General features: G+C 38.6%; 1 protein-coding gene across 4 annotated transcripts in view; it reads right to left on the reverse strand.

Annotated features, from left to right (window-relative positions):
* The window catches only part of LOC144981244 (dorsal-ventral patterning tolloid-like protein 1), a 49,160-nt gene that overhangs the window by 6,959 nt on the left and 16,849 nt on the right, over nt 1-25,352 (reverse strand). For all 4 annotated transcript variants that reach the window (XR_013657621.1, XM_078951076.1, XM_023957942.2 and 1 more), the window contains 16 exons: nt 23,835-23,954; nt 23,642-23,719; nt 21,898-22,062; nt 21,681-21,798; nt 20,047-20,225; nt 19,426-19,531; nt 18,475-18,599; nt 15,656-15,771; nt 15,333-15,435; nt 14,494-14,610; nt 14,099-14,244; nt 12,270-12,465; nt 12,030-12,155; nt 10,420-10,580; nt 10,166-10,346; nt 5,048-5,173 (listed from right to left, as the gene is read on the reverse strand). Coding sequence is in view for 3 of the 4 variants with exons in the window: in XM_078951076.1 (XP_078807202.1) it covers nt 5,048-5,173; nt 10,166-10,346; nt 10,420-10,580; nt 12,030-12,155; nt 12,270-12,465; nt 14,099-14,244; nt 14,494-14,610; nt 15,333-15,435; nt 15,656-15,771; nt 18,475-18,599; nt 19,426-19,531; nt 20,047-20,225; nt 21,681-21,798; nt 21,898-22,062; nt 23,642-23,719; nt 23,835-23,954 (2,163 nt within the window). In the remaining variant the exon portion in view is untranslated. The remainder of the gene's footprint in view (nt 1-5,047; nt 5,174-10,165; nt 10,347-10,419; nt 10,581-12,029; nt 12,156-12,269; nt 12,466-14,098; nt 14,245-14,493; nt 14,611-15,332; nt 15,436-15,655; nt 15,772-18,474; nt 18,600-19,425; nt 19,532-20,046; nt 20,226-21,680; nt 21,799-21,897; nt 22,063-23,641; nt 23,720-23,834; nt 23,955-25,352) is intronic.

Consider the following 25,352-nt stretch of genomic DNA (forward strand, 5'->3'; position numbering starts at 1 on the left):
CCCACACTATATAGTTTTTTAGTAGTTAGAAAGAAACCATTGTTATTGAATTGCCTGCAGTTTAGTTTGACTTATAAGGTGGATGAAAACAACCAAATACATTTTTCATTTGGGAAAAGAGAGTAGATTTTCCAACATAGGCTGCCTAAGCCACAAGAACAGCATGTTGTTTCCAAACAAAGCATGTAAAAAACCATATATAGCTGTATGGTGGTCATACATGCAATTCTCAGCAAAATGACTGAGTCAACCCAACCCTAAGCACACACAAACATGAATAAAGTGCAACCTATAAGTTTCCCTGTTGTTTTAATTTTTACTAGCAGCATAGGGAGCCATCAGTAAGACACAGATGTGAGTATTAATGGGGTGTTTGTCTGCAAAAGTTCAGCCTCAAAGAGCTCTGGCGTGTGTGTTAGTTCAACTGTTGTGTGTCTTAGTATGTGCGTGGGAATGTGAAAGTAATTTTTGAATAAGTTATGATGTCTGTTAACCCGCAACCTTTTCCACTCTGTGTCTGTTCCTCACACACAAGCAGCACACACTGAGCACATCTGTCTTCACTTCCAGTCTGTTGAGTGTTTGAACTTGTTGGAGACACGTTAAGAACAAGGTTTTCCGTGTCGATTTTGAGTATGGAGTTGACATCCCATCTACTGAACATGTCCGATGTTAGAGTCATATGTGTGCTGTGTTGAACTGAAACGAGGTGAGAGCTCTTTATGTAGCATCTCGTAAAAGTTTAAGTAGAGAAAAAACAAAAATTCACAATTCAAGTTAAGGAAAAATAAAGAACAAACCAGCAACAGAAACAGGACTTGAACTTAAATATCACAAGATGAAACTTTAGACTCCACTTCTATGACTTGTGGACTTTCGTACAATTTGTGAATTTTTATTTTTTTCCCTTTGTACTAATTCCACCCGATCTAATACAATTTGTTTTATTGCATTCATAGTAGTACAGATATTATCAGATTATATGTTCCCTTTGTTTTTGTTTTTTGTACTTGTACTTGATTAAACTTAAAAAATACTTTTATAGAAATATAGACATGAGAATTAAAATTATGGCCAAAAACTTAAAGACTCACACCGATCACCTGGTGATCCATGTTAAAGTGTTCTCAGTAGTCTTTTAAGTATAATTATGCCGTTCTTTGGCTAAAAAAACAACAAGAAACTGTTGTTTTCTAGGACATCATTTCTTCAGAGGAGCCCATTAGAGTTTATTAGAAATTCACCTCTGATTTGAGGGAAGGACTTGGTGCTCAGCAACCTTGCCCCCTTCCCCTCCCTGTTGCTGATAGTTCTCTGTTTACACACTCTCCCTTGCACCCCCAACTTAACATTAGCAGTGCAAAAAGAATAGCAATTATTATTTGAGCTATCCATCCATACAGTTTTGAGGCAGATACCAGCTCAGACAAGGAAAACAAAGACGTAGATGGATCTACTTTTCTGCAAATGGATGCATCAGAATGAAGTGGAGCAGGGAGCTTGTGGCTCACAGATTCTATCTTCTATCTACAAGCTTTGAAAAAAGAAATACTCAGAAATGCAATTTCAAGCTTAATTTTTTTCATAACTGTCCTCCATCATCAGAAAAATGCCATAAGAACATGTTAAAAACACACAAAAAAAACAATTTTCACCAAAGTGGGCCTTTAAGACTTGACTTAGACATGCTTAAAGTGGCAAAGGTCAAATTATAAATATTTATTTTCCTAATAAAAAAATGAATTTTGAGGATGGGTGAGACTAAAACCTACTCAAACCCTTAACTGTAAAAGATGGGTGGTGGGTGTAGTCATGTGACCCTTTGTTTTTGTGCTACATCATTTTGAAGCTTTTTTTTGGCCCAATCTTGTTACTTAGTAACCAAAGAGAAGAGTGCAATTTCCTTTTTCAAATCTAAAGTTTATTCATAAATGCTAAAGAATATGTAAATTTAACCCATGTATTAGGCTGAGAAAAAAATCACGATTTGCAATATTAGTGATCAATTTTGCGATGACGATATAACTTGCGATAAATGAACAATTAGCAAAAAAAACGAAAACATTTCCATTTCACTGCAAAAGTTTAATTTAAATAAGAGTCAAAATACCTTAAATTATTCTCCAAATGACCCTTGTCTAATTAGGAGTGCAAAATCTAAAATAAAGCTCCATCTGATTGGTCAATAACGTAAAGTGCTCCATCTGATTGGTCAAATGCATAAAGGGATTTATTCAATTCATTAAATAGTTCAAGATGCCATAAGATTGTTTTAGCACATTTAAGGTTTACCATTTATTGCGATTTTCGCTGACCTTTGCGATATGGATATTGCACAGCTTGAGATCGTGATAACAATAAATTTGCGATTAATTGTGCAGGCCTACCATGTGGAGGGAATTAAGTCTAGATGAAGGAGTGAAAACTTTTAATGCAAAAAGACTTTCAGGTATATTTATTAATTTTTTTAACCTTTTACTAAGCCTGACTTTCTCAAATCTAGATATTCTAAATCTTGCAGTTCCTCAAAAGACCACCAGGAGCTGATGTCAGGAAGGAGTAATTTCCCATTAACTCTTATTTCCAGCAGACGTCCTATGTGTGTCATCAGAGATTATTGATCTAGTCCTACCGTCTATGGTAACAACATCCTAGTGGTTGCTTGGTCAACTGACTAGGCTTAAGTTACTTTTGTTGTCAAACAAGCTTTAATCCAGAAACCAGAAGATTCTTGAAGCTAATCCCAACAAGGCTGTTTGGCCTCAGATACAAAGAGTTATGGTGACTAGCAAACGCAACCTAATTCATGGACAAACTCAGAAAGTGTTTTAGCACAACAACCAGACTTCAGAGTAACATCTATTGTCTAAATCACGCGTGTCAAACTCAAGGCCCGGGGGCCAAATGTGCCCTGCCGTGTCACTTTATGAGGCCCGCGAGAGCATAAAAGTTCATAATTTCTTAAATTACATTTTTTTAGTTGAGTACATATAATTTATGTGTAGCTGCAGTTGTAATTACCGTAAATTCCGGACTACAAAGCGCACCCGATTACAAGCCGCACCCACTTATTTTCACGTGTTTAACTAATTTTACACATACACAAGCCGCGTCGGAGTACAAGCCGCATGAATTAGGCAACATTGTCATCCTGACGGATCACGTCCTGGCTCACAGAGCAAGTGTGATTTATTAGCACACAGCGGGTGGAGTCAGTTATGTCTCAGGCCCATGTATTTGAGTATATCTGCATCTGCCAAACAGTATGCACCTCTATTCTGTTCACAAGTTCCTCAGTTATGGTTTTTTATTTATTTATTTATTTTTACTTATTGACAATCTAGGTATCATACATAAAATTACAAACAGTAACCATATAATCAACATTACATCCCTCAGTTATGATGAGGAAATTTACATCCGCGATCCCCCATTTCCCATGAGTCTTAGGGGCTAAAGGCGGGGCCAACGCCCGGCTCGCCACACTGTTGTACGTGTTTAAGAATGAGCAAGTAGCAGCAGTAGATGGAGGGGTGAACGGGAAAAGCTCTCCTTCCGCTTGTGTCGCGGCAGCGTTATGGGAGTAACAGGGCTGGTTAAAAACACACTAGTATAAATAAAGCAGCGACGACTGAAAAGCGCGCGCCTCGCGCGTGGGTCAGAAGTTTCCTTCCACAACAAACACTGTTGTTCCGCGGACGCCTCGAGTAAGCCCTGGCTGCAGCCTGCAGAATGGCTCGACGCCTCCGCGCTCCCGCGCGCTCCTTGTCTCCCCTTCCTATCTACTCCGACAGCTCTGGCCATGGCGGCTTCAAGGAGGAGCGCTTCGTCCCCATTGCGCCGGTGGACGGAGCAAATCGTGTCTGTGCAGAGCAATCGGACTTAATACTGTACGTTTTGTGTATGAGGGGCGGATGCGTTGTTACGTGTGGGAGCCTTCAGACTGCCATCGGCCCCGCAGCTCACACGACACGCAGTCTCCAGCTCACACGGAGGCTGTGAGCGTTTCAATGCAAAACTCCGCTCAGTCCTTAATAACCGTTAAAACGATCACGTCAATTTGTGTTTCCAGTCGTGTCCCGACAAAATACAGGCTGATGTTATTCCCACATGCGCTGTTCTCTCCGTCACGCAGCTGACCGGCTTTTCCAAACCCGTTGGTGATGGTGGATTTTTTTCACGCTGCTTTTAACGATTGCTTTTAACTTGAAAGCTTCATCATATTGTAGCGGCGATCACGTGCACGTTGGGTCTAATGGCACCAAAGGATTCTGGGATGCGGCCGGGCATGCGTGCTTCGTTTTGTTGAACCATGACTGAAGTGTCTAAGACCTGAAGTCAGGTCCATGCTGTTTGGCTGCTTAGAGGTGTGTTGAAATATAAATGACTTGTGTTTGGTGTTAGAGAATTCAAACCATTCACCGTGTCCGAAAATACGTACACGGCGGCCGCCAATAAAATCCATAAATTAGCCGCTTCACTGAATAAGCCGCACGGCTGTAAGCGCAGGAAAAAAGTAGCGGCTTATAGTCCGGAAATTACGGTATTTAATGTTTGCAGGTCTTATATGCAGACAAATTGTTGTCATCAAACCATCAGTTGGATGCAAGGCTGTGTGCAGCCTTTTTTTGTAAAATGTTACACGTGTAATACATGTTCTTTTTAGCTCAGTTTTATGTTATTTCTCTTTATTCACTTGGACCATTTGATCGTGGGTTTTAATAAGCAGCCAAATTTTAAAAGGATTTATGCTAGAATAACAAGCAAACATATGTTTTCTATGCAAGTGTAATTGTCACTTTAAAAAGTTACAATTAATAAATAATGAGTTATTTAACATTAAGGAGTAGTTACATTTATTTTTCATTACATTTAGTTACATGTCTAAGTTATATCTGGCCCTTTGAGGACAGCCACTATGCTGATGTGGCCCTCGGTGAAAATGAGTTTGACACCCCTGGTCTAAATGATAATGATGAGTGTAAGAAGAAGCCAGTTTTTTTATGATACTGTGTGTGTGTGGGTGGGGGGTGCAAATGCAACTCACCTTCCTTGCAGTCATGTTTGTTCTCATGCAGCACAAAGCCGTGACGGCACTGACAGACGTAAGAGCCCACAGTGTTGATGCACTCGTGCTGGCAGCCCCCATTGTCCTTGCTGCACTCGTCTTTGTCTGTTAGGGAGAGAAAAAAAAACAGCCCATCACTTTCAGGTGAAAATTAGAGACTGAGAGGAAAAAAAGGAGAACGTGATGATAGTAATAGCATAAAGATGGGTAATGATAAGGAGAAATTTAATTAGACGTGATAGAACAGCACAGAGGTAAGAAAAATAAGATCATTGTTCAGCTTTCAGGTTAAAACTTTTCCTTGCATTATTTTAACAAAAAGTTTATCAGCCTCAGACCAAATCTTTAGAAATGTAACATTCAAACAGCAGGATAAAGTGCAGATTAATGTACACCATCACGTGTTTTCAGTGGCTAAGAAAAGGACGTGAGTTTCAAAATAAAAGCTTCTGGAGACAGTGGTACTTGGCACTGACACACCTGTGTACATAAAACTTTTTTTCATATCAGCTGTGACATTTTGTAAACAGGAGTTTGTCATCTGAACAAGCTGTTAGGACATAGTTAGATATGGTGAGAGCTTCAGTGCGTCTACAATATGCATCTATTCTAAAATCTGGTCAAATTCAGCTGAATCTGAAATAGGGGAAGCTCTCTTCTCGTGTTCTCCAAAGGTGATGAACCATTCTTTTGTTGTAAAAGGTATATTGACACACTGTAGGTTTATTTTAAACATTTCAAACACTCTTGAGAAAGTTTGATGAGCTGCTTCCATCTAGTTATTTGATTTTAAACCTATCACTGCTAGCTCAAACAAATGGCTGAGCATATTTTAAAAAAATATTTGTAAAAACACTGATTGTAGCTATTCCTCGTGCAATTGAATAAAACATTTTTTTCATTGTTTTAGTTTTATTTTTACTTAGTTGGGTTATTAAAGGGTAGAGGTGTAATGCTGTAATAAACTCCCTAAAAAGAACTTATAGGCACTAGAAAATAAAAACATGGCACATGGCATCTTTAAAACAAGTCCCAACTCTTTCAGAAAGAAAACCAAATGGAAATGTAAAAAAAGAAAATTCTGCTCACTTTTTTCCAGAACAGATATGGACCTAGTCTTTCTGATGACATACACATAGTGTGTAAAGGGGACGTCTTTGGCAGTTTGATTGATACCAGGTGGTACTAAACCCATAAGAGCCTCTGGTAAGGAAGGAAACCTGCTCTCATGTTGGTGTTTGTTTGTTTTTTAGCAAAAGAGGGATGTGGGGCTATGTAAAGTGCTTTGAGTACCACTAGGTTGAAAAGTGCTATAAATGAATTTTAAAATTAATGATCCAGAGCTCACAAACACTTGAACAAACACTTATTTATGCTAAATAGACTTTCTTTTAATATATAAAAAATCTAAAAGATCAATTTTATTCCTAAACTGCAATCAATATATTCATTATTTTAAAAAATTCTGTAACAACCTTTTTATTGTGGCAGGTTAAGATCCTTTCAATGTGAGCAATGCTGTCTTGTGGTGGGGTTCACCCATTGACCATATCTAGAAAACTGGACTGAGCAGGTGTGAGGTGACTCATAGAAAATGCCGTACCACAGGCTCCAGTAAACTGAAGCCAATTCAGTCACAATTTTTTCGCAATACGGGCACCACCGGGTTGGAGCCACATGGTAGTGATTGGTCTGAGTCAACATTCCAACTACTGTTGCTAACCATGAGTGAGCTTGTTGGAAGTCCACACCCCTTCCAATGAAAGCAGCTTGGGAGAATCTGTCAATCAAACATTCGAGGTGAGGACAGCACATGTTTTTACTGAGGCATCTGATTGGTCAGTTTATAACTTGAGTTACTTGAGATAAAAAAAAAAAAAAACATCATTAAAAAAAGATGATGTTAAGAAAAGGGTATCGGAGCAAGAATGGTTATTCTCTCAAATATTCATTGATGTCTCAATAGAAATCTGTGGGATATTGGTTTCTTGGAGCCATTTAATACTTCCTATTTGGAATGCGTGGGGGGAAGGTTTACTCAGTCCAGTTCTCTTATACAGTTAATGGATTCACAAAAAATGTAGTTAGTCAAAGTAAGCATAAAAAGTCACAACTTTAGCAAAAATGTCTTTAAGTTTAAATCTTCCCAGATATTAAATAGCTGTCCACTTAAATAATTTGTTAATTTTCAAACCCAATATATATTTTTGGATTTTGACAAACCTATTCTAAATCTCTTCGACTGACAAAGTAGATGAGAAAGTGTTTGGGTGTCTTTCCGGGTGTGTTTTTTTTAACTTTCATACTGTAATTTATGGTTTTTCCAATCACTGTGCTTTCCCTTTGAATGGAAAAGTACAGGTTGAGACACCACGTTTGACATATGTCTGAGGCTGCCACGTTAAGCTGCAACAGGCAGAAGTCAGAAAGACCTGAAGGTGGATGAAATGAGTGCAAGAGAAAATGATGCAGAATGTGAGACGGAACAAGGAACAAGAGTTGCGCGATTAGACACAGAGGCTAACTTTCACCTCAGCGCGACTAGATCTGATTTTAATGAAACTACTAAATCCTCCTCTGCCTCTTCATCTGTGTGTGTGTGTCAGTGTCTGATGTGGTATTACAGTGCTATTGTGGGCTCAGTCTCACCCTAATGTCGGCTAAGCAGCTTTGCAGTCGATGCCACACAGTCTTCATTGTAACAGCCTCCGGGTCAAGCACAAAACGTCCACACACTCTCGCAAGCACAAACACTCACTTTCATGGATTAGCGGTGAGTGGGAGGCTGCAGGGACCTCCCCAAAGCTGCTGGAAAATTGCCAAAACAAAAGTTATCCCTGGCAGCTTCTGATGACATCCAAGCCACATGGCCACTTTGGGCACGCTAAAATGAGTGCAAATTATCTGCGAGAGAGTAATTCCTCCCAAAAAAAAAAAAAAACCCGCTGCGCTTGGCCAGGAGCTCCAGGAACTCTGCAGGGAAGCTCCGCAGGGAGTTGAGCTTTGACAAGATTATTTCAACCGACAAGTTTACATGAAATTGTTGTGTTCAGATATTACAAAATAGGAAGGGTTTGGTTTTTGTTAGTTTGGAATCATTCATTTGTGCATGAGGAATCTAAAGAACGATGTCATGGGAATATCATGTCATCATGAAGTGATTCCACTAAAAAGGACAGTTTTGAATTGTTGCCCAGATCTGGAAGGAAATAAGGAAGAAACTGGGCCAAAGCACGTTTCGCTCAAGAAGAGAATGGATTAGGCAATAATCCATAGGAGTACAACAGGATCCACCCATTTCCGTACATCACAAAGTGGATCGGATCCAGAGGTCACGTTACCTCTGACCTTTGACAAGGTAGTCAGCTTGTTGGCTCGGGTAGGACCATGCTTTCTATCATGGCAGGACTCAAATACAAACATGGACAGCTGACACAGTACGGGTCTGTCTGAAGGAGAGAGGGCAGAGTGCAGTGTGGGTGCAGAGGCCAGCAGCATTGCTGAAACTTCTAGAGTTACAGCTTTAGGGACTGGAACACACAAATGCACATGGATGTTTCCCTAAATACTAAATAACCAGCATTGACAGCACAAGAAGGCAGTGAAGGGTAGATTTAATTAGAAGTAATGGCCCCAAAGCCAATTTAGAAAGCTGTATTTTTACTCTTTTATTAATGGATAGTAAAATGGTAAATGGAAATGGTAAATAAATATGAAGAAAATTACTTTAGACCATATTAAAAGCAAAGTAGTTTTGTGACAGCAATACACAAAAAAGTCCACATTTCATTGAAAGATGGAAAATATGATAATAAACAGATATTGATCCTTTCTATAAATCATTATAGAATTTTTGGAGCATCGTTAGGACAGCAAAAGCACAGAATGGACTGCCTTTCTAGTAAACAGATCTAAAGCTAAGTTCACACCGCCCTCGGCAAAGCACGATCTAGTAGTCACTTCCAGTAAAAAGTCAATGTAAACGCACGCACAAGTGCTTTTCAGGCTTTCGCATTTCAAATTTACACTTAACTACCCACATTTTCAAGACCATTTTTGTGCTCTGCATACAAAAAGTGCGGCCATTGAACCTCAGTTAAAGTTAAACCAGTTGAAGTTTGACCAGTCAGGGGCTTGAACTCAGTAGTGACGTATGGATGGGGTTCATTTTAATTCACGAAAGTGCCAGCTATTTGAAAATGAATCATGAATGAAAAAGAAAAAACAAAAAAAAAGAAAATACATATTTAAAACTCATACAAATATACACCCTGGCTATTGGAAGTTACATTATTGTAATAGTAAAACATGTCCAACACAAGAGGCCTTCTGCTCTCCTCTGTTTACTCAGTTGTTGGACAGAACAAGTTAAAAGAGAAAAAAATAAATCAATAACAAAATGGATCATGGAAGGGAAATTAATAATTGTTTGTGACACTAAGTCTTTCATCTTCACAATTGATGTATTTTCAACTGTTTTAATCTTTCTGTATACTTTTACAATTGTATTTTTTGTTTATTCTTTGTCATCCTGTGTACTCTTGGCACTATACTTGAAGTACTGTTTTAATGGTTATGTGTTCTTGTTAACTGATTGGACTATGAGTCTGGAAAAATTCTATATATCGTATATCGGAATAGGTGGCGGACATGCGCTAGTAAACAGTGAAAAAGTAAAAGAAGAAGAAGGCCCTCTTTGCTTGTCCAGTGTGAACACCATGGGCTATACTTGCATTCATGAACCCCCATTTAGCGTGTTTAATGCCTTCTTGAACGTGCATCACATGCCCGGTTTGTCTGTTGCTTTAGACTAAGAGTAACACTCTTCATAAAATGTGTTTAATGAATAAAAAGCACTTGAACTCCTCCACATTTCTAAAGCTACAAAGTTTGTAGGAGGACAGGCTCGGCTCCAGGATCTGGCAGTTTTAGTGGATTCCAGTGGTGTCAAGCATCAAAAGCCACAAACCACTCCTGCACTGTATTTCACTTTTGGTCTGGACACTCTCACATGACCTGACAAGAACATAAATTCACTGCCGTGTAAAAGAAACACACTGAAAGAAAGACCAGTCCTGAAAGAAAGACGAATCCTACCTGAGAAGAAGTGAGCTTTGAAGCCTTTCTTGGAGACTGTGTTGTCCGACTTGAACTCGATTCTCACGTTGTTGTACTGGGAGGTAATAACCTCAGGGACTTCCGTGCCGCAGTATTTGCCATGCAGCTTAGAGTCAGATGAAAGGCCACTCCGCACCTCAACATAATCGTACTTGCACACCTACACACACGAATACAGTTCAGTCATCCAGAAGGTGGCTGGCATGTTAACATGCAGTGACAGACATGCTCACCTCGTTGCCCTCCAGCTCAAAAGCCTCAAACTGCATGGAGATGCGGTACTGAGTGGGAGCCACCACCTGCCACACACAGTTCTTGTTGGGTGGATACTCTTTAGGCCAGCCAGGAGTGCTTATAGTTCCATTAAGCTTGGATAAGAGGCCCCCACATGCCGCTGTGAACGCCCAGATACAAACAAGTCAGAAACTGATGCAAAAACAAGGACCTTTTGATAAACAAGCTGAAGGCTCATTTGGAAAAACTCATTTCAGAAGTTTTTGATCACCCAATCCATTGTCTTGAAGTTGAGTCATGACATCAGTCATGATAAAGCCACTTTGATAAGTGGTGAAATGTTTCAAGAACACTTTAATCCCAATGCGGTGACTCAACTTCCTGACAGTGAAGCACCTGCATAAATGAGAACCTTCAACAGTCAATACATTGTTTTCCTTGTGCATTCACCCAAATTAAACAGTGAAAAAACTTTGTGCACATTTTTCCCAGTGGAAATTATTAAACAAGGCTTTTATTGATAATATTACAGATGACTTAAATTACTGTAATTTTAAAATGACCATGTATAACATGTCTGCTCGGACAGCACCAAACACACCAAAGTTAACCTGAGAGTGCCTCACAGCACATATTGCAAACAGACCACATTTATATAGCATCTTGTCAACCCTGTCTACAAAGTTCCCCAGAGTACTTTACAATGTGTTTCTTATTTACAAGATGATAAAGTATTTCTGATCGTGTTCAAGGATGGAATAGTTCCTTACCATGTGGAACAAAGAAAGAGGACATTTTTCTATTTACCAAGTCTGAAAACGGTCTGCAAACAATAAAGCGACCTCAAAAAGCAAACCAATTTGCATTTTTTGGGGTTCCAGGATTTAGACAGTTGTTGCCTTCAGAAGGCAATTGTGCCACTTAACCTCTGAAAATGTACAACTTTTACAACCCATGAAGTTCTCCTGTTTGCATGAATTCCTTCATATTAGAGATACAGTCCACATTTGAAACAGCCATGCTTGTGGATTACTGTTGCAAAAGATAGTGGCAAGACCTTTCACCCTCTCTGCCTCCAGTTTTGCTCCACTGGTGTGTGAATGTGTATGAATGTGCACCATCGCCAAGTATGAATGAAGAGTGAATGAATAATGGACACATTGTAAACGCTTTGAACGTCTGGAAAAGCGCAAAAAAAATTTCCAATCCATCTTTATTAAAATATGATCTCATTTAGACCACTACTAAAATACCTGTCCCAATCTGACCCTTCCATGACCCACTGATAATCAGTTTTACTCTGTTACTTATGTTAATTCCATTGTTTCTTCCTTTTGGGAAGTTTTTGAACATAAAAACGTTTTGGTTATTTTAACTGGACATCCTTGTAATTTCCTCCACGTTACTACTTGATGCAAATAATCCAGTACCGGTAAATGAGATTAAACAAATCTTCATGGCACATTGAGATTGGCTTTTTACTCTGTAATTTCTCTGCTGGTGGAGGAAAAAACAATAGTTTTCTCAATTGCTTTTCCTGTTTATCTTTAATGCATAAACACATTCTACAGAAACACAAAGAATCCCACACATGAATGTAGAAAATCACCTTCACAGCTCTTCTTGTCAGGGGCCAGTTCATAACCGGGGTCACAGACGCACTTGAAGCTGCCGAGAGTGTTTACACACCTCTGTTCACATCCTCCATTGTCCGGCTTGGCACACTCATCTTCCTCTGAAAAAGCACAAGTGTCAAAGAACAAAAAAAATAAATTTGTTGAAAAAGCAGCACAAGAAAGCACAGCGGACTGACAAACACAAACAGCTTGTCCTGGTTATTCTTACACACCTTTGAAGAAGTTAGCAGCAAAGCCAGCCTTGTTAACCGTTCCATCTGAAACGAACTTCATCCATAGAGTGTTTGAGGTCGAGCGCACATCTTCAGGCTTGTCATAGCCGCAGAACCGACCTATCAGAGGGCTTGTTTCAAGTGGGCCATCCCTGACCTCCAGGTAGTCGTAAGCGCAGCTGTCGTGCCTCTCAACCTGCATAAACATGTATGCACAACATGTGCACAAACTGACAGTGAGAAACACAAAACCACACACTGCCGCTATAGCGTTGGTAGAACACATGACAATAAATTTCTAATGATCTATTTCCACACTTGGCTGCTGTGATAGCATGACCGCAGATTCATGTCACAAATTCAAGACCCATATTTCTGTAAGGATGTGATGGTATCTCCACATTAACCCTTGAAGTCATGGTTTAAATATCCATGCATATATTTTCTAAACCCACTTAATCCATTTCAGGGTCATGCTGGAGCCTATCCCATACACTTTTGGGTGAAGGCAGAGTTCACCCTGGATGGTTCCCCAGTCCATCGCAGAGTTGGTTTGAATTAACCATGTGAATTTTGGAATTATGGTTTTGCCAAATCGACTGCAAGTAATGGTTGGACCACATTTCATCCTTTAGGTCATTCTTGTTGATGAACAAAATGATAGGAAGACACAATCAGAAGTCGTATCGTCATGGTTCTTCAAATGTATAGTAATTAGTGATGCTGCTCTTACAAAAGTCTGCCACGTTCCTGTGTCTGCATGTTTGATATTTACAAAACACTAAACCATATCTAATAGGATTCTTCTGAGGAATTCATTTCGTTTTTGGCAACATTATCCATCCTTTATTGCAGATCACTTATAAACAAGAATGTGAATCATGAAATCCTAATTTTCCCGTTTAGCCACACATTTGGCTTGACAAAGCCTTCAAAGCGTGAGGAAAAGACCTTCAAGACCTTGCAAAAGCTCTCTGATGAGCATTAAATTAGGTAAACAACAGCAAAAGTCATTGTTCAAGAGGTGGTGTCTTGAAAGCTAAACCAGTTGAACTTTGACCAATCAGGGACTTAGATTTGATAGTGACATATGGATGGCATCCCTTTTAATTAACGAAAGTGCAAACTGTTTGAAAATTGATCATGAAGGAGAAATTAATAATTGGTTTTGTGCCCGGCCAGAGTTCTATAACACCGAGTCTGTCATATATCGGAATAGAGCTGTGAAAGAAAAAGCCTGGAGCAAGATTCATGAGATTTGCAAGGCTTCGACATTTCACACTCAGCCTCTTTTAACTGTGAGTACATGCACTAGTATCGAGTTGCGCCAGTGAGGTTTTCAAAAACCTGTTTTCAGCACGTTCTTGAACGTGCATCACATACCCGGTCTGTACATACTGTAGCATTAACCCTTGTTAAATTATGTTAAATTATTATATAACTGCACATACTCACTGATTTGCTGATTATTTGGCAGAGTAGAATAGAATAGAATAGAAAAGAATAGAATCATTAAAATGTTTTTCTTGTTCTAAAATGTGTGGCATGCTCATCTATCATGTTGTTTTTACCCCATTCTTACGTAGCAGTGCTCCTCAGCTGCTGGTTTCTACCTCTTCACGCTTAGACACACGCAGTTTAAACAAACACACATCTCCACACGCTTAACCACTTTTATTAACTTTCTAGCAGCAACAGAAGCGTGAAATTTGACCCAGACATTTCCAAGAACACTCACACAAAACTGAGGCACACACGCACGCGCACACACACGCACACACACACACACACACGCACGCACACACACACACACAGGAGGAGTGGGTCACCTCAAAGGCCTGGAAGCTGAGCCCGACATTGTATCCCTCAGAGACGGTGATCCTCCACACACATTCCTTGGAGGGTCTGTAGTCATCAGGATAGTTGGGAGACTGAATCTGACCTGAGTCCTTGGTTATTTCTCCTCCACAGATGGCTGCACAAAAGAGGCGACAGTGAGTGAGCAGAAAAAGACAAGATGAGTTAGCATCAACTGCGATGATCACCGGCACAGAAAACACATTCTGTGTACGCCATGAATAATGCAAGCCTCAAGGAAAACTTCTTGGAAAGTCACTAGGACATTCAGTCTGAGAGCCCGGGCTGGTTTCAGAAACTTAAAAATCCGGAATTCATTTAATGCTTTTTGTGGTCGTTTCTCTTTTTTTTACTCCTTTCTTCTTACCTTCATAAACAGCAGCAAAGCCTTTCCCAACCCAGTTGCTGCTGCTGCGGAATTCAATCCACATTCTGCTATCAGTAGATACCAAAACTTCAGGAATTTTGTCTCCACAGAACCTGCCTGTAAACACAAACGCAAATGCATTTAGAAGGATTATGGATGGAAATAATTCTTATAAACAAAAATGAAACAACAAAGGAATTAGTACAAAATGTATTCTTACTTGTGTCTATGTAAGTGACAATAATGAACCAAACAAATCTGCCATCCTTTCTGTTTAAACAAGAAAATCAGGAAAACCTTCACACACCCCACTGACAAACACATAACTCTACATTATGAATATGAAATTGCTGCAAAGCTTTTTCATGCACAAACAACAAAACAAGGGGAATTTTCCCCCCATTGCTTTTGGTTGAAACTATTTTTTTAAGAAAGACATAATCCTGTCTCAGTGGAGAACAAACATCTGTGAAGCATCTCGGCGTCTTATCAACCTTCACCTGCTTTTGTTGGCGCTGACTTGATTCTCTCATTTAAGCACTTATTCACCACAGATGCATCAGTGCAGCTTTTTCATCCTGAATATACATACTTTAAACTGTGGTGTCAGCAAAGCACAGAAGTCTCTGCAGTGCCTTAAATCCAAGGTCAATTTCATCTCAATCCAAAAAACTTTAAACATGTCAAACTTGTCAAAAATAAGCAGCAGAAAAGGTAAAAAGGCTACTGTAAACGGACATTTGATAGTGCAAAACTAATACAAAATTGATTTATCTTAAAAACAATTAAGTTAAGTTAAAAACCGTCTGTTTTCTTTTTATCTCAGTTCTGTTTCTTACCAAGCAGAGGGGCTTTTCTCCAGTATCCATCTCGAACCTCAATGTAATCGTACCAGCACAGACTGCTCTTATACAGGTCCATAGTGGTGAAGTTGAGAACAATCTGAAAAAGCACAAAAGTAAGAACATATGAGCTACCATTTATTTATGCATTTTTTAAGAGCACCTTGAAAAAGGAAGAGGAGGGTGGGATCTGCAGTGATGAGACTTCATCAATAGCAGCCCCTCTGTCAGCTCTGTCAGTGTCTTATTATGCTTAGCTATGCATCCAAGTTCTCTGCACTGCAGGGTGGGATGCTGACTGTGTGTGTATGTGTGTGCACCTTTTCTCCAGGTGTTACAGATATTCTCCAGACACAGTGTGTGTATGATGGATATCCATTGGGGTAACCAGGAGATGAGAAGTTACCGGTAGATTCCTGAAGTGTCTCCCCGCACACTGAAACCCACACAGGAACACACACAGTTGATGATTGTGGTCAGTATTGCTTCTATGTGAATTTGAGGTTTCCCCCTTTAACTGTTCTCAATCCAAACACCATTTAAATATTAACCCCTTGACGCCTGAATTTATTTACAGCTGTAAAAATATACCTTCTCTAATTTCAATAAGAGGCTAAATTAAGGTAATTTTGGAACTGCAGTGGTTTAAATGCATATTTGCACCAACAGGCATCTCTGCAGAATTTCTACAAAGATATTTTGAATAAATAGCCTTATTTTCTGACTCACAAGAATATTATTTTATCTGTTTTTCTTGAGTTCTTGTCTTGAAATGAGCCTTTACAATAATCAGTCAAGCTGCTCTTGCTTTTTATTCACTTTTCCACAAAGGTTGCGTGTTTATTTATCCACATGCCCCATCCCCATTTAACCAGATTGAGAATTCCCCGACTGTAAATCATCATCAAAGATGCATATGCGGAAAAGTGTCAGACGGTTATGTTCTCATTCTCTGGATTTAACGGAGGCTTATTCTCTCAAAGGAGGTTAGCCAAATGTGCCCCTCCTATCCTATCATGCATGCCTTGTATCCCCCCACAATGCCCTTGGGCTCAGTTCATCTGTCAGAGAATATGGTAACGTTTAAATATTACCTTAAATGGCTTAGGTTGTATCCATTTCCAGCTGGGGCACGCTATCAAAGCCTTTCTGCATTTCAATTACATTTTGAAGAGTTGCAAAAAGAAAAAAAATCTTGTTTTTCAAAGATTTTCTTTTAAAATCGACTAGAAGGTTTATTTCTAAATGATGTAAATAAACATTACAGAAAAGAAAAACATAAAAATGTAAATATGAGCTAAATTCAGAGAAAAAGTATTGGATTTAGCCGTTTATCAATCTAACTTTCCGTAAAGTAACTTATAATTTCTTTCCTTTGTAACCTCACATATCTTAAATCTTTGTAAAGGACTTAACATCCTTTTTTGCTGTGAAAAACATCCTGTCAAGCTTTAGCTATCATACAGAGGGCCCTACGTTTGATTTAACACACTATCATAAAGACATTTATGACCATCTGGGATCTCGATATCCTGTGGGACAAATACATGTATCCTCCAGAAGACTCCTGAAAGTAGGAATGCAGTGTTTGTAATAAGACGAGTTTCAGTTTGACTTTGGTATGAGGAGAAGACGTCTTAGGGATCCTTGCTCTGCATGTGTTACTTATTTCTCTGCTTGGTTTAAAGGGATTTTGACTATGTAAGTGATTCAGTTGATCAGCCTTTTATTTAAATCAGATGTGTCAACTCTGTAATGTGTTATTCTTCTTAAAATATATGGCTAGGTTAAAAAGTCTGTTAATTCAATTAAACTGAACTTTACTAAGAAAATGTTGATGAATTAACTACATAAAAGACTTGACAGAAATTTAATTCATTTGGAATCAAAAAGGTTGCAATATCTTTTTTTATATCAAAATATTATTTATGCTGCCTTGGGTAATTTGGTAAGTTCTTGCTGACACCAATGTTAATTTAAAATTCAAAAATATTTATATAAATGTTTAGGAAAAAAGTGACTTATTTACCCTTTGTTTAAAATTTGAACCACATAGGTTTAACATGGTGTAACTGTATTATTAAAGAATTAATTATCAACACATTTTGCATTATTTTAATACAGCAAGTAGTCATTTTAAAAAAAATTACTGACAATAGATTTTTATTTATTATTTATAGTTATTCTCACCATAAAGTATAAAAAAATTAGCAAAATCTTTCCCACCAAAAGCTTTTATAAGATTTCATGTAAAAAGTCATTTTGAAATGTTCAGGAAAACCCCTTTAATGCCCTTAGTGGAAGGTAAAGGAACTACAGGGCAGAAAACATGTTATATACAATGAGTTTTTTGAGGAAATTTTTGATCATGCTAAAGACATAGGGGTCTCAAAAATGCATGTAGCAAATATGATGCAATGGTTTTATAGGGTTAAGTTCATTAACTTTTTCTCTTCTATTTTTAATTGAAAAATAGCTTTACTTAGTAATAAGTGTAATAACATATTTATTTCAATGTAAAACCATTGCTTTGTTTGAATATGTTGAAACTGTTTTTCATACCCGAAACAATATCAATAATTTTAATAAAAATAACTAATGAGTTTATATCAAATTTTGCTGAATAGGAAATCAAACTGAATGGTAAACTTGTGAAATGAATCCATTCAGATGTGTAATTCACCACAATGGACAAAAACAGGAAATACACTCAAACACAAACTAACATGGAGATAGGACTTACATACAGTCTGTCTTGTGTTTGGACTATAACACAGTCTATGTGTGTGGGCCAGTAATCAATTGGACCATGTGTGATCGTAAACCTTTATGGCATTATTGCACAGCTCAGTGAGAGTCAACCCAGATCACGTCAGAATAGCTCGCAAGGGACCAGAAGAACAACACGGGTGTGAACAAGAACTACAGCAAGGAATGGCTGTGTAAATGTGTTTGGTTCCACGTGTGGAACCGCATGTGCAGGATAGAAAGAAACTAAATAATAACTCAATTTGCAACCCTTCGAGTGCAACAGAACAGATCAGCTTTTAAATGACAACATCTGAGCAAATAAGCAGAAATCAAGCTAAAACAACATCCAAACACAAACACGGTGGCATCATAGTAAATATATCAATACCTGGACATCTATACAGCTTCCTTGCCTGTGCAATGTCTCCTTTGCTGAGTCTGGTCCTTTGGCCGATTGCGGGCCGGACCCCGTTTTCGTCTCTTGATGGAAGGATGGTGTCGAGGAACATTCCACTTTAGGACAAAGACAAGCATAAGATAAAATATTTAAAACTCTCAAATCTAACATTACAACCACAGAATACAACTTTATATGGTCTTCATGTGTACCTCTAATTTAAGAGAAATAAATCAACTTGTGCAACAAGTAAAAAACTACAAATGGTATTTAAAAGACATAATAAATAATCAGACGTCAAAGGTTTGGAAAATGCAATGGGTGGTAGCATTCTTAAGCTCCATTCACACCGCGCTCTGATGAGAGGATGGCATCCGTTTTAATTCAAGGAAGTCATTAATCTCCAATCTACCTTTTTGCTCTTTTATCAAGATGTCTTTGTAATAATAACATAAAAACCAAAGTATAACCTCCAAGTTTAGCAGTTTCTTGTGTGAAATGGTCCTCAGCTGCAGCATTTTTACCCGTGGTTACATTTTGTATATCAAACCCAAAGCAACAATCTTTAAAGCCAGACAACTCCTGTCGCTTATTATTTTGTATATCCAGTGTAGACATCTTTCTAACTTATTCTGTTTTACCACACTTTTATGTTCCTCTGTAGGAATAAAGCAATGCTTCAAAGTGATAAACCAAATTGAATCCACTTGGTCTTAAACATGCCACGGTACATATGGACTATAAGAGCTTTGGGGAAAAAATTTCAATAAAAGTTGGAGGTGTGTCGTTTCTACTTTAACCTGCAAGCAATAAGTAAGAAAACCTCACGTCAGAAACCACAGAAAATTGCAGAATATGCCATTGATAAAAATAGATGCCTATATATTTTTGTTTGTATAAAGTTGTGTATGTTTGAAAGAGAAAGATGTAGCCAGTGGTTACCGTGAGAAGGTGTTCCTGGCGTAGTGCATGATGCTATCAAAATCATATGGTTCTCCGAGGGAATTCACCTCCCCTGGCTCCATCTTCAGGAAATTGTATTCCTGCCCTAAATATTGCATGTCATGCACACAGACACACATAAAACAGCAACATTTTTATTTAAAAATAAAAAAATAAAAAAAAGATTTTTGCACATAAATATCTTCTTTAGAGACTCAGAACAAAACAAAAGAAAAAAACAAGTATTTTAGGAGCATTGCTGAAAACAAGCAGAGCTGTTGGGAGTGCTAACAGGCTTCTAAATAAAACCTGTGGTCAGCTCCGACACACTGCTCTGAAATTTAATGTCACACCTGTCAAGTTGCACTGTTGCTCAGAGAAGTACATTTAAGGTGAAGTGACAGATTACTGCGAAAACCATCTAAGTGACTTCACAGCCATCAAAAGGCACTTCCACACTCAGACATGAGTGTGAATTTGTAATGGACACAATGGACACATTTGTAATGGACACAATGGACACATTTGTAATGGACACAGTCTATGAATGCTGTCACTCGACTGTGGATGAGAAACAGCCTCTAACGCAGACACAGGTGCCTTTTGGGTAAGGAGGCTCACCTGGCTGGATGTTGTCCCGGATGATGGTCACATGATCGTCACGGTCAGGCCGCGTGTGCTCGTGCCAGAAGCCTATGACGTGACCAAGTTCGTGGACCACAATGCCGAATTTGTCACAGTTCTTGCCTATGGAGATTGCCTGGGGGCCATTGCCACGACGACCCACATAGGAACAACACCTAATGAGGATCATTAGGAAAAGGTTCAAAGAGAAAGATAAGGAATGTTTACAACAGATTTGGCAATAAAATAAAAATAATTAGGTTAATAAAATAAAAATAATTATGTTAATATTATGAAGACACATAAGTGTTTTTAAGGTTCCTATTCCTATGATGGATTTGAATAAGATGTAGAAATTCACATGTTGCACTCAACACACACCCACATTCCCTTTTCTGCTCAGTAGAGTCATGGGTGCCAGCCTAAGAAATCAGATTAAAATTATCCAGTGAGCTGAATGCAGGCTCAGGATCAGGAGGCAGAGGAGGATTAAAATGAAAAAACTCTGAATTTGTAACTTCTTTAGTTTGATTTTTTAAAAGCATACCGTAAATACAATTTAAAAGCGTAAAAACTATGATAGAAATCAAAAATTTCAATTTACTATTAAATTTAAAAATTAAGTAAAAAAGGATATTTTATTCAGCTGGACTGAACTTTACATGTGTAACTTCTCATCATCTTTTGATCCATTGTAACGTTCTCAGTTGTCATTTAATTATGATTATGGCATTTTTAGCCAAAATTTTAAAAAGAGGTGTTTTCTAAGACATCGTTTGTGCAGAGCGGCAGTAGTTTATCAGAAATCTGCCTCTGAGTTGTGGGTGGGACCACTGGCACAGGGCAACCCCCCCCCCTTCTTGTGGCTGAGAGCTCTTTGTTTACACTCTCTCCCACTATCTTACAGCCTCTTACAACCCCAACCTAACATTAGCGGTGCAACAAAAAATGGAGAGCACTAGTGGAGCCACTGTTACAGTTTTGAGCCAGATCCCAGCTCAGAAGATGAAAACAAAGACATACATTGATCTATTTGTCTGCAATTGGATGCATCAGAAAAGAGCCGAGCAGGGGGCTTGCAGCCCGTCCAGAGAATTTTTTTCATAACAAAAAGGCTCTTTTCAAACTAAAGAAGAAATTTTTTTAAAATCAAAGTTGGTCTTTAAATGTGTCAAATTGATATCTGTTTGACAATTTTCAGTACTGGAGTTCTTTCTAGACAAATTAAATGCAAGATTGCTTTTAAATGCTGTGTTAAGCTGACTGCTGCATTTTTCAACCCTCTTCTCAATATTGTCTTGGGGGGGTAAACCAAACTGAAGCTTCAGAACTTACAACCATCACCAAGTTAAGTGTCACCACTGTACAAACACACTCTGACCCCACCGTGCTGCCACTCGACAGAACAATGCACTTCTGCCGTGTATGAACCAAAGAACTGCAGGAACATACAAACACTTCAGCGGAGTGGTGTGATTGGTGGGATGGGGAAACAGCAGCAGGACAGGAAGGAAAGCAGAGCCATTGTTGAGTGACCGCTTCGTCTCTCACTGTGACAAGGTCACTTGCGAATTCGAGGTACACAATCACACACACAATCCAAGATATACAAAGACATCTTCCAAACTCACCCACAGGGTCTATAGGTGAAGACTATGTAGCTTTCTTCGTCTGTCTTCTCAATGAAGGTTACGCATGTTTGCTTCTCCCAGTGACGCATGGCCTGCTTGAACATGGCCCTCTGACTACCTGAAACACACACATTTACATCCTGCTTTTACACAATCACGCTTGATGTGCACTTTACTGCTGACTGGTAATAGGCAACAGCCTAGAGGGGCTGCTTACCAGTGAAGTTTCCTCCGATGACGTACGGAATGACTCCCCCGGGCCATATCCTTTCAGCTCGGGATGTGGCTGCTCGAGGAATACGGCTCTTCCCAACTTTACCATTATTCACAGTTTGAGTCTTTATGCTGGTGGAGTCCTTGCTGTTGTTCTTAGGTAAATGATCTGCAATGAGGAAGTTGTGGCAAAAAAAAGGCTAATAAATCTACTTATTTTATTTGCTTGAATGGAAATATATTAGTAGTATTAGTAGTAGTTTGTAATATTAGTAATCTGTAAACATTTTTCATTTTAAAGGGATGAGGAAGAACATTGCATCAGAACATGAAAATGAACGTTTTTAACGATCAGGAGCAAGATGGACATGTGTGGGTGGACTAGGAGTAATTCAATTCCACTTCCCTACAAAAGTTTAAGCTATTCTGGTGCCAATCTGGAGACTACCAAAACATTCGCATTAGCAAAATGCCTGCTATTGCCAGTTTTGAAATGCAAAGGTGAAATGTTGATTTAGAATTGTTTAGCAGCCACAGTATGGGAAAATTGCATTGTCAGATTGCATAATGGCAGAACAGTCATGCGACACGCTAAATGCCTATTCTTAAACGCAAGCATGTCCCATGATTACACTGGACGAGCAGGGAGAGGCTTCTTCTTCTTTTTGTTTTGCCACTGTTTACCAGCTCATGTCTGCCACCTACGGGTGGATGAAGCTTGGTGAGAAATGTCGAAGTACTGCAAATCTCATGAATCTTGCTTAAGGCTTTTTCTTTCATAGCTCTGTTCCAATATATGGAAAGCCTTGGTGTAGTTTAACTCTGGCCGGGCAAAAACGGAAATGATTAATTTTTCCTTCATGATCAATTAAAAACAGTTGGCATTTCCATTAAATAAAAGTGACGTCATCCATATGTCACTCCCAAATCCAAGTCCTTTACCGGTCAAAGTTGAACCTGGTTTAACTTTCAAGACGCATTCAATGGCCGCGTGTTTTGTACATAGACACCTAAAACGGTAGTAGACACTAGCGTAGCTACACTTGAACGTGAAAGTTTTAAATATGGCAGCCTGAAATGCACATTTACATAGATTTTTCATTGGAAGTGGTTGCTTGAACGCGCGATAGCAGTGTAAACGTAGCTTCAAAGTACTTCAAAAAACATTAACTTCTTTCTGACAAGGCTTAAAGAGATAATTTTGTAACTGTATAAAGAAAATTTATACTGTTTTTTTATGTAAATTCTTATTTTTATGCATAAATACTTAGATTTTTCCCTTTAGTTGTACATGATAAAAAAGTTTGTTCCAAAGTGACAAAGTGAATCAGAATGCAATTAAAGTAATAGAACAGCATAAAAAGTTACCCTTATATATGTTTTTATAATATAACACATTTTACTATATTTACAGAAATAAATATTTGCTTCAAAGAAAGTATAATATATTGTTGCTTGATGAAGAAGCAAACAAATGTGTTTAAAAAATGGGGGAAAATAGTATTCTTGGCCCTAATCAACAAGGTCAATGGTAGTTTCCTATAACCCCTTGCCGCTTGAATTTATTTCCAGCTATGAAAAAACAATTTCTCTTATGTTTTTGCTTTCATGTAAATGCTACATTTTGGTTATTATGAAGCCGAAGTGGTTTGATGCAGCAATGATGTAAATATCAAGGGGTTAAAAGCACAACAAACAAACAGATTAAATGAATAATCAAGACATTCCAGTAGCAACAAATTACGTACCAAAGCCATATCTTCGTATTCTCTCCAGAAGTAGGTATAAGGATCCTTTTTTCACCGATTCATGTTCTCCCACACCACCTGACACAAGAGCACAAAATACATTTTTGCATCCCTATCACTTCTTTGCTGCAAATTAATAACGAAGAGCAAAAGAGAGGGTGATGATGATAAAATTTGTGTTGCCTTCACCTACCAGATGTGTGCCCCTGCCGATGTGAATGTGTATGTGTGTGTTGTGTTAGGTCTATTGTTCTGTCAATCTGGAACATGCGCAGGTCCTCCTCATCTAAAGCGATGTCTCCCCAAAATACAGCTAAAAGTAAAGAAAGAAAAGAATAAGTTACACAAAAGTAATAATCAGATTTTAACCAAGAGAACTTACAGAGGAAAGGTTTTTTTTTATACAAGTTTGAAATGTGTATGCACTGGTTTTCCAAGACTTTGCCCAATCTTGGTCCAAGGTATTGTCTGTCTGTACCACGGCCATGCAGTAGATTTGTCAACTGTCCAGTTGCTGGGTAAACTCCAGCAACACAGTGACCCAAAGAATAGGAACAAGTGAGTATAGAACATATATGGTTGGGCTGCAGGTAAACTAATGCATCTGATGACCCCAATCAAACCCTCTAGAATGGACTCTTTGAAAAAAGACAATTCAAAAGCTGGTCAGCGTATCATTGTAAAAGCATCTGTCACTTGTCATTCCAACAAAGTGTGATGAAAACATCCCAACAGTAGATACAAGCTGTTACTGTTTTCATCAACACTTCTGGAACCTCCCCGGAGCTGCTCCTTCTGGTGATGACAGGTCTGAACCTTCATGACTTGGGTTGAAGCTGACACCTTCGAGCATGAATGAATTTTCTCATGATGACATTTTAAAATATTTAAAAAATAAAAACTTTATAAGGTTTTCTAGGAAACACAAAATTAATTTCAAGCTAAGTGGTGAGCAGACAGAGGGGAAAACAGGTAAAAGCAGATGAGCAGTGAAAAGTTCAATTGCTTTCAACAGATGATAACCTGGGGTATCCAAAAAACTAAAGGTTGATGTCTTCCTTATTTTCAGGCTTATTTTAAACAGGATTTGGCCAACATTTAGAATAATTTTGTTTTTATTTCAAGTACTTAAAGTATTTCCCCAACAGACTTTTTTTTTAACTTACTGCAGCTTGTTGAAATGCAGGCTTATCCTTAGTTGGCACTGGTTATCTTTAAGTCGTCAGTCAAAAGAAGGAACAGGCTGTTAACACCGCATTTCAAGAACCACGGCTTCCTTCAAGCAAATGCAATATAGCAGTATAAAACACATTTTTCCTGCTAAGTTTCTTGATGATCCTTCCCTCTTAACCATCTGCATTTTTGTCATATTGTAGTTCTCACACTTTCTCACAATCTTTAATGTGCCTGTCTATTGTTAGACGAAGCACATTCTTCTCTGTATACTCATCACTGCACCTACAACGCAACAAATCAGCCACTAACAATGAAGAAATAATGATAACCATCGATGGATGATTAGATGCAAAGGTATGAGCATCCACAGGGATTTAAGTCACTGATACGTTCACAATGGCCTTGGAGCGGCCGGCCACTTAGTTAAACAGGGTTGCTACTAAAGGAAGTGGGGGTCAGGAGGCCATTGTGTTCAACTCCATTCTATTGTTGAACACTGGAGCAAACGAAAAATACTATCAGATAAAAACCAAGA

The sequence above is a fragment of the Oryzias latipes genome, chromosome 1, assembly GCF_053564925.1.
Source record: "Oryzias latipes strain Hd-rR chromosome 1, Olatipes_Hd-rR_3.1".
Lineage (NCBI taxonomy): Eukaryota > Metazoa > Chordata > Actinopteri > Beloniformes > Adrianichthyidae > Oryzias > Oryzias latipes.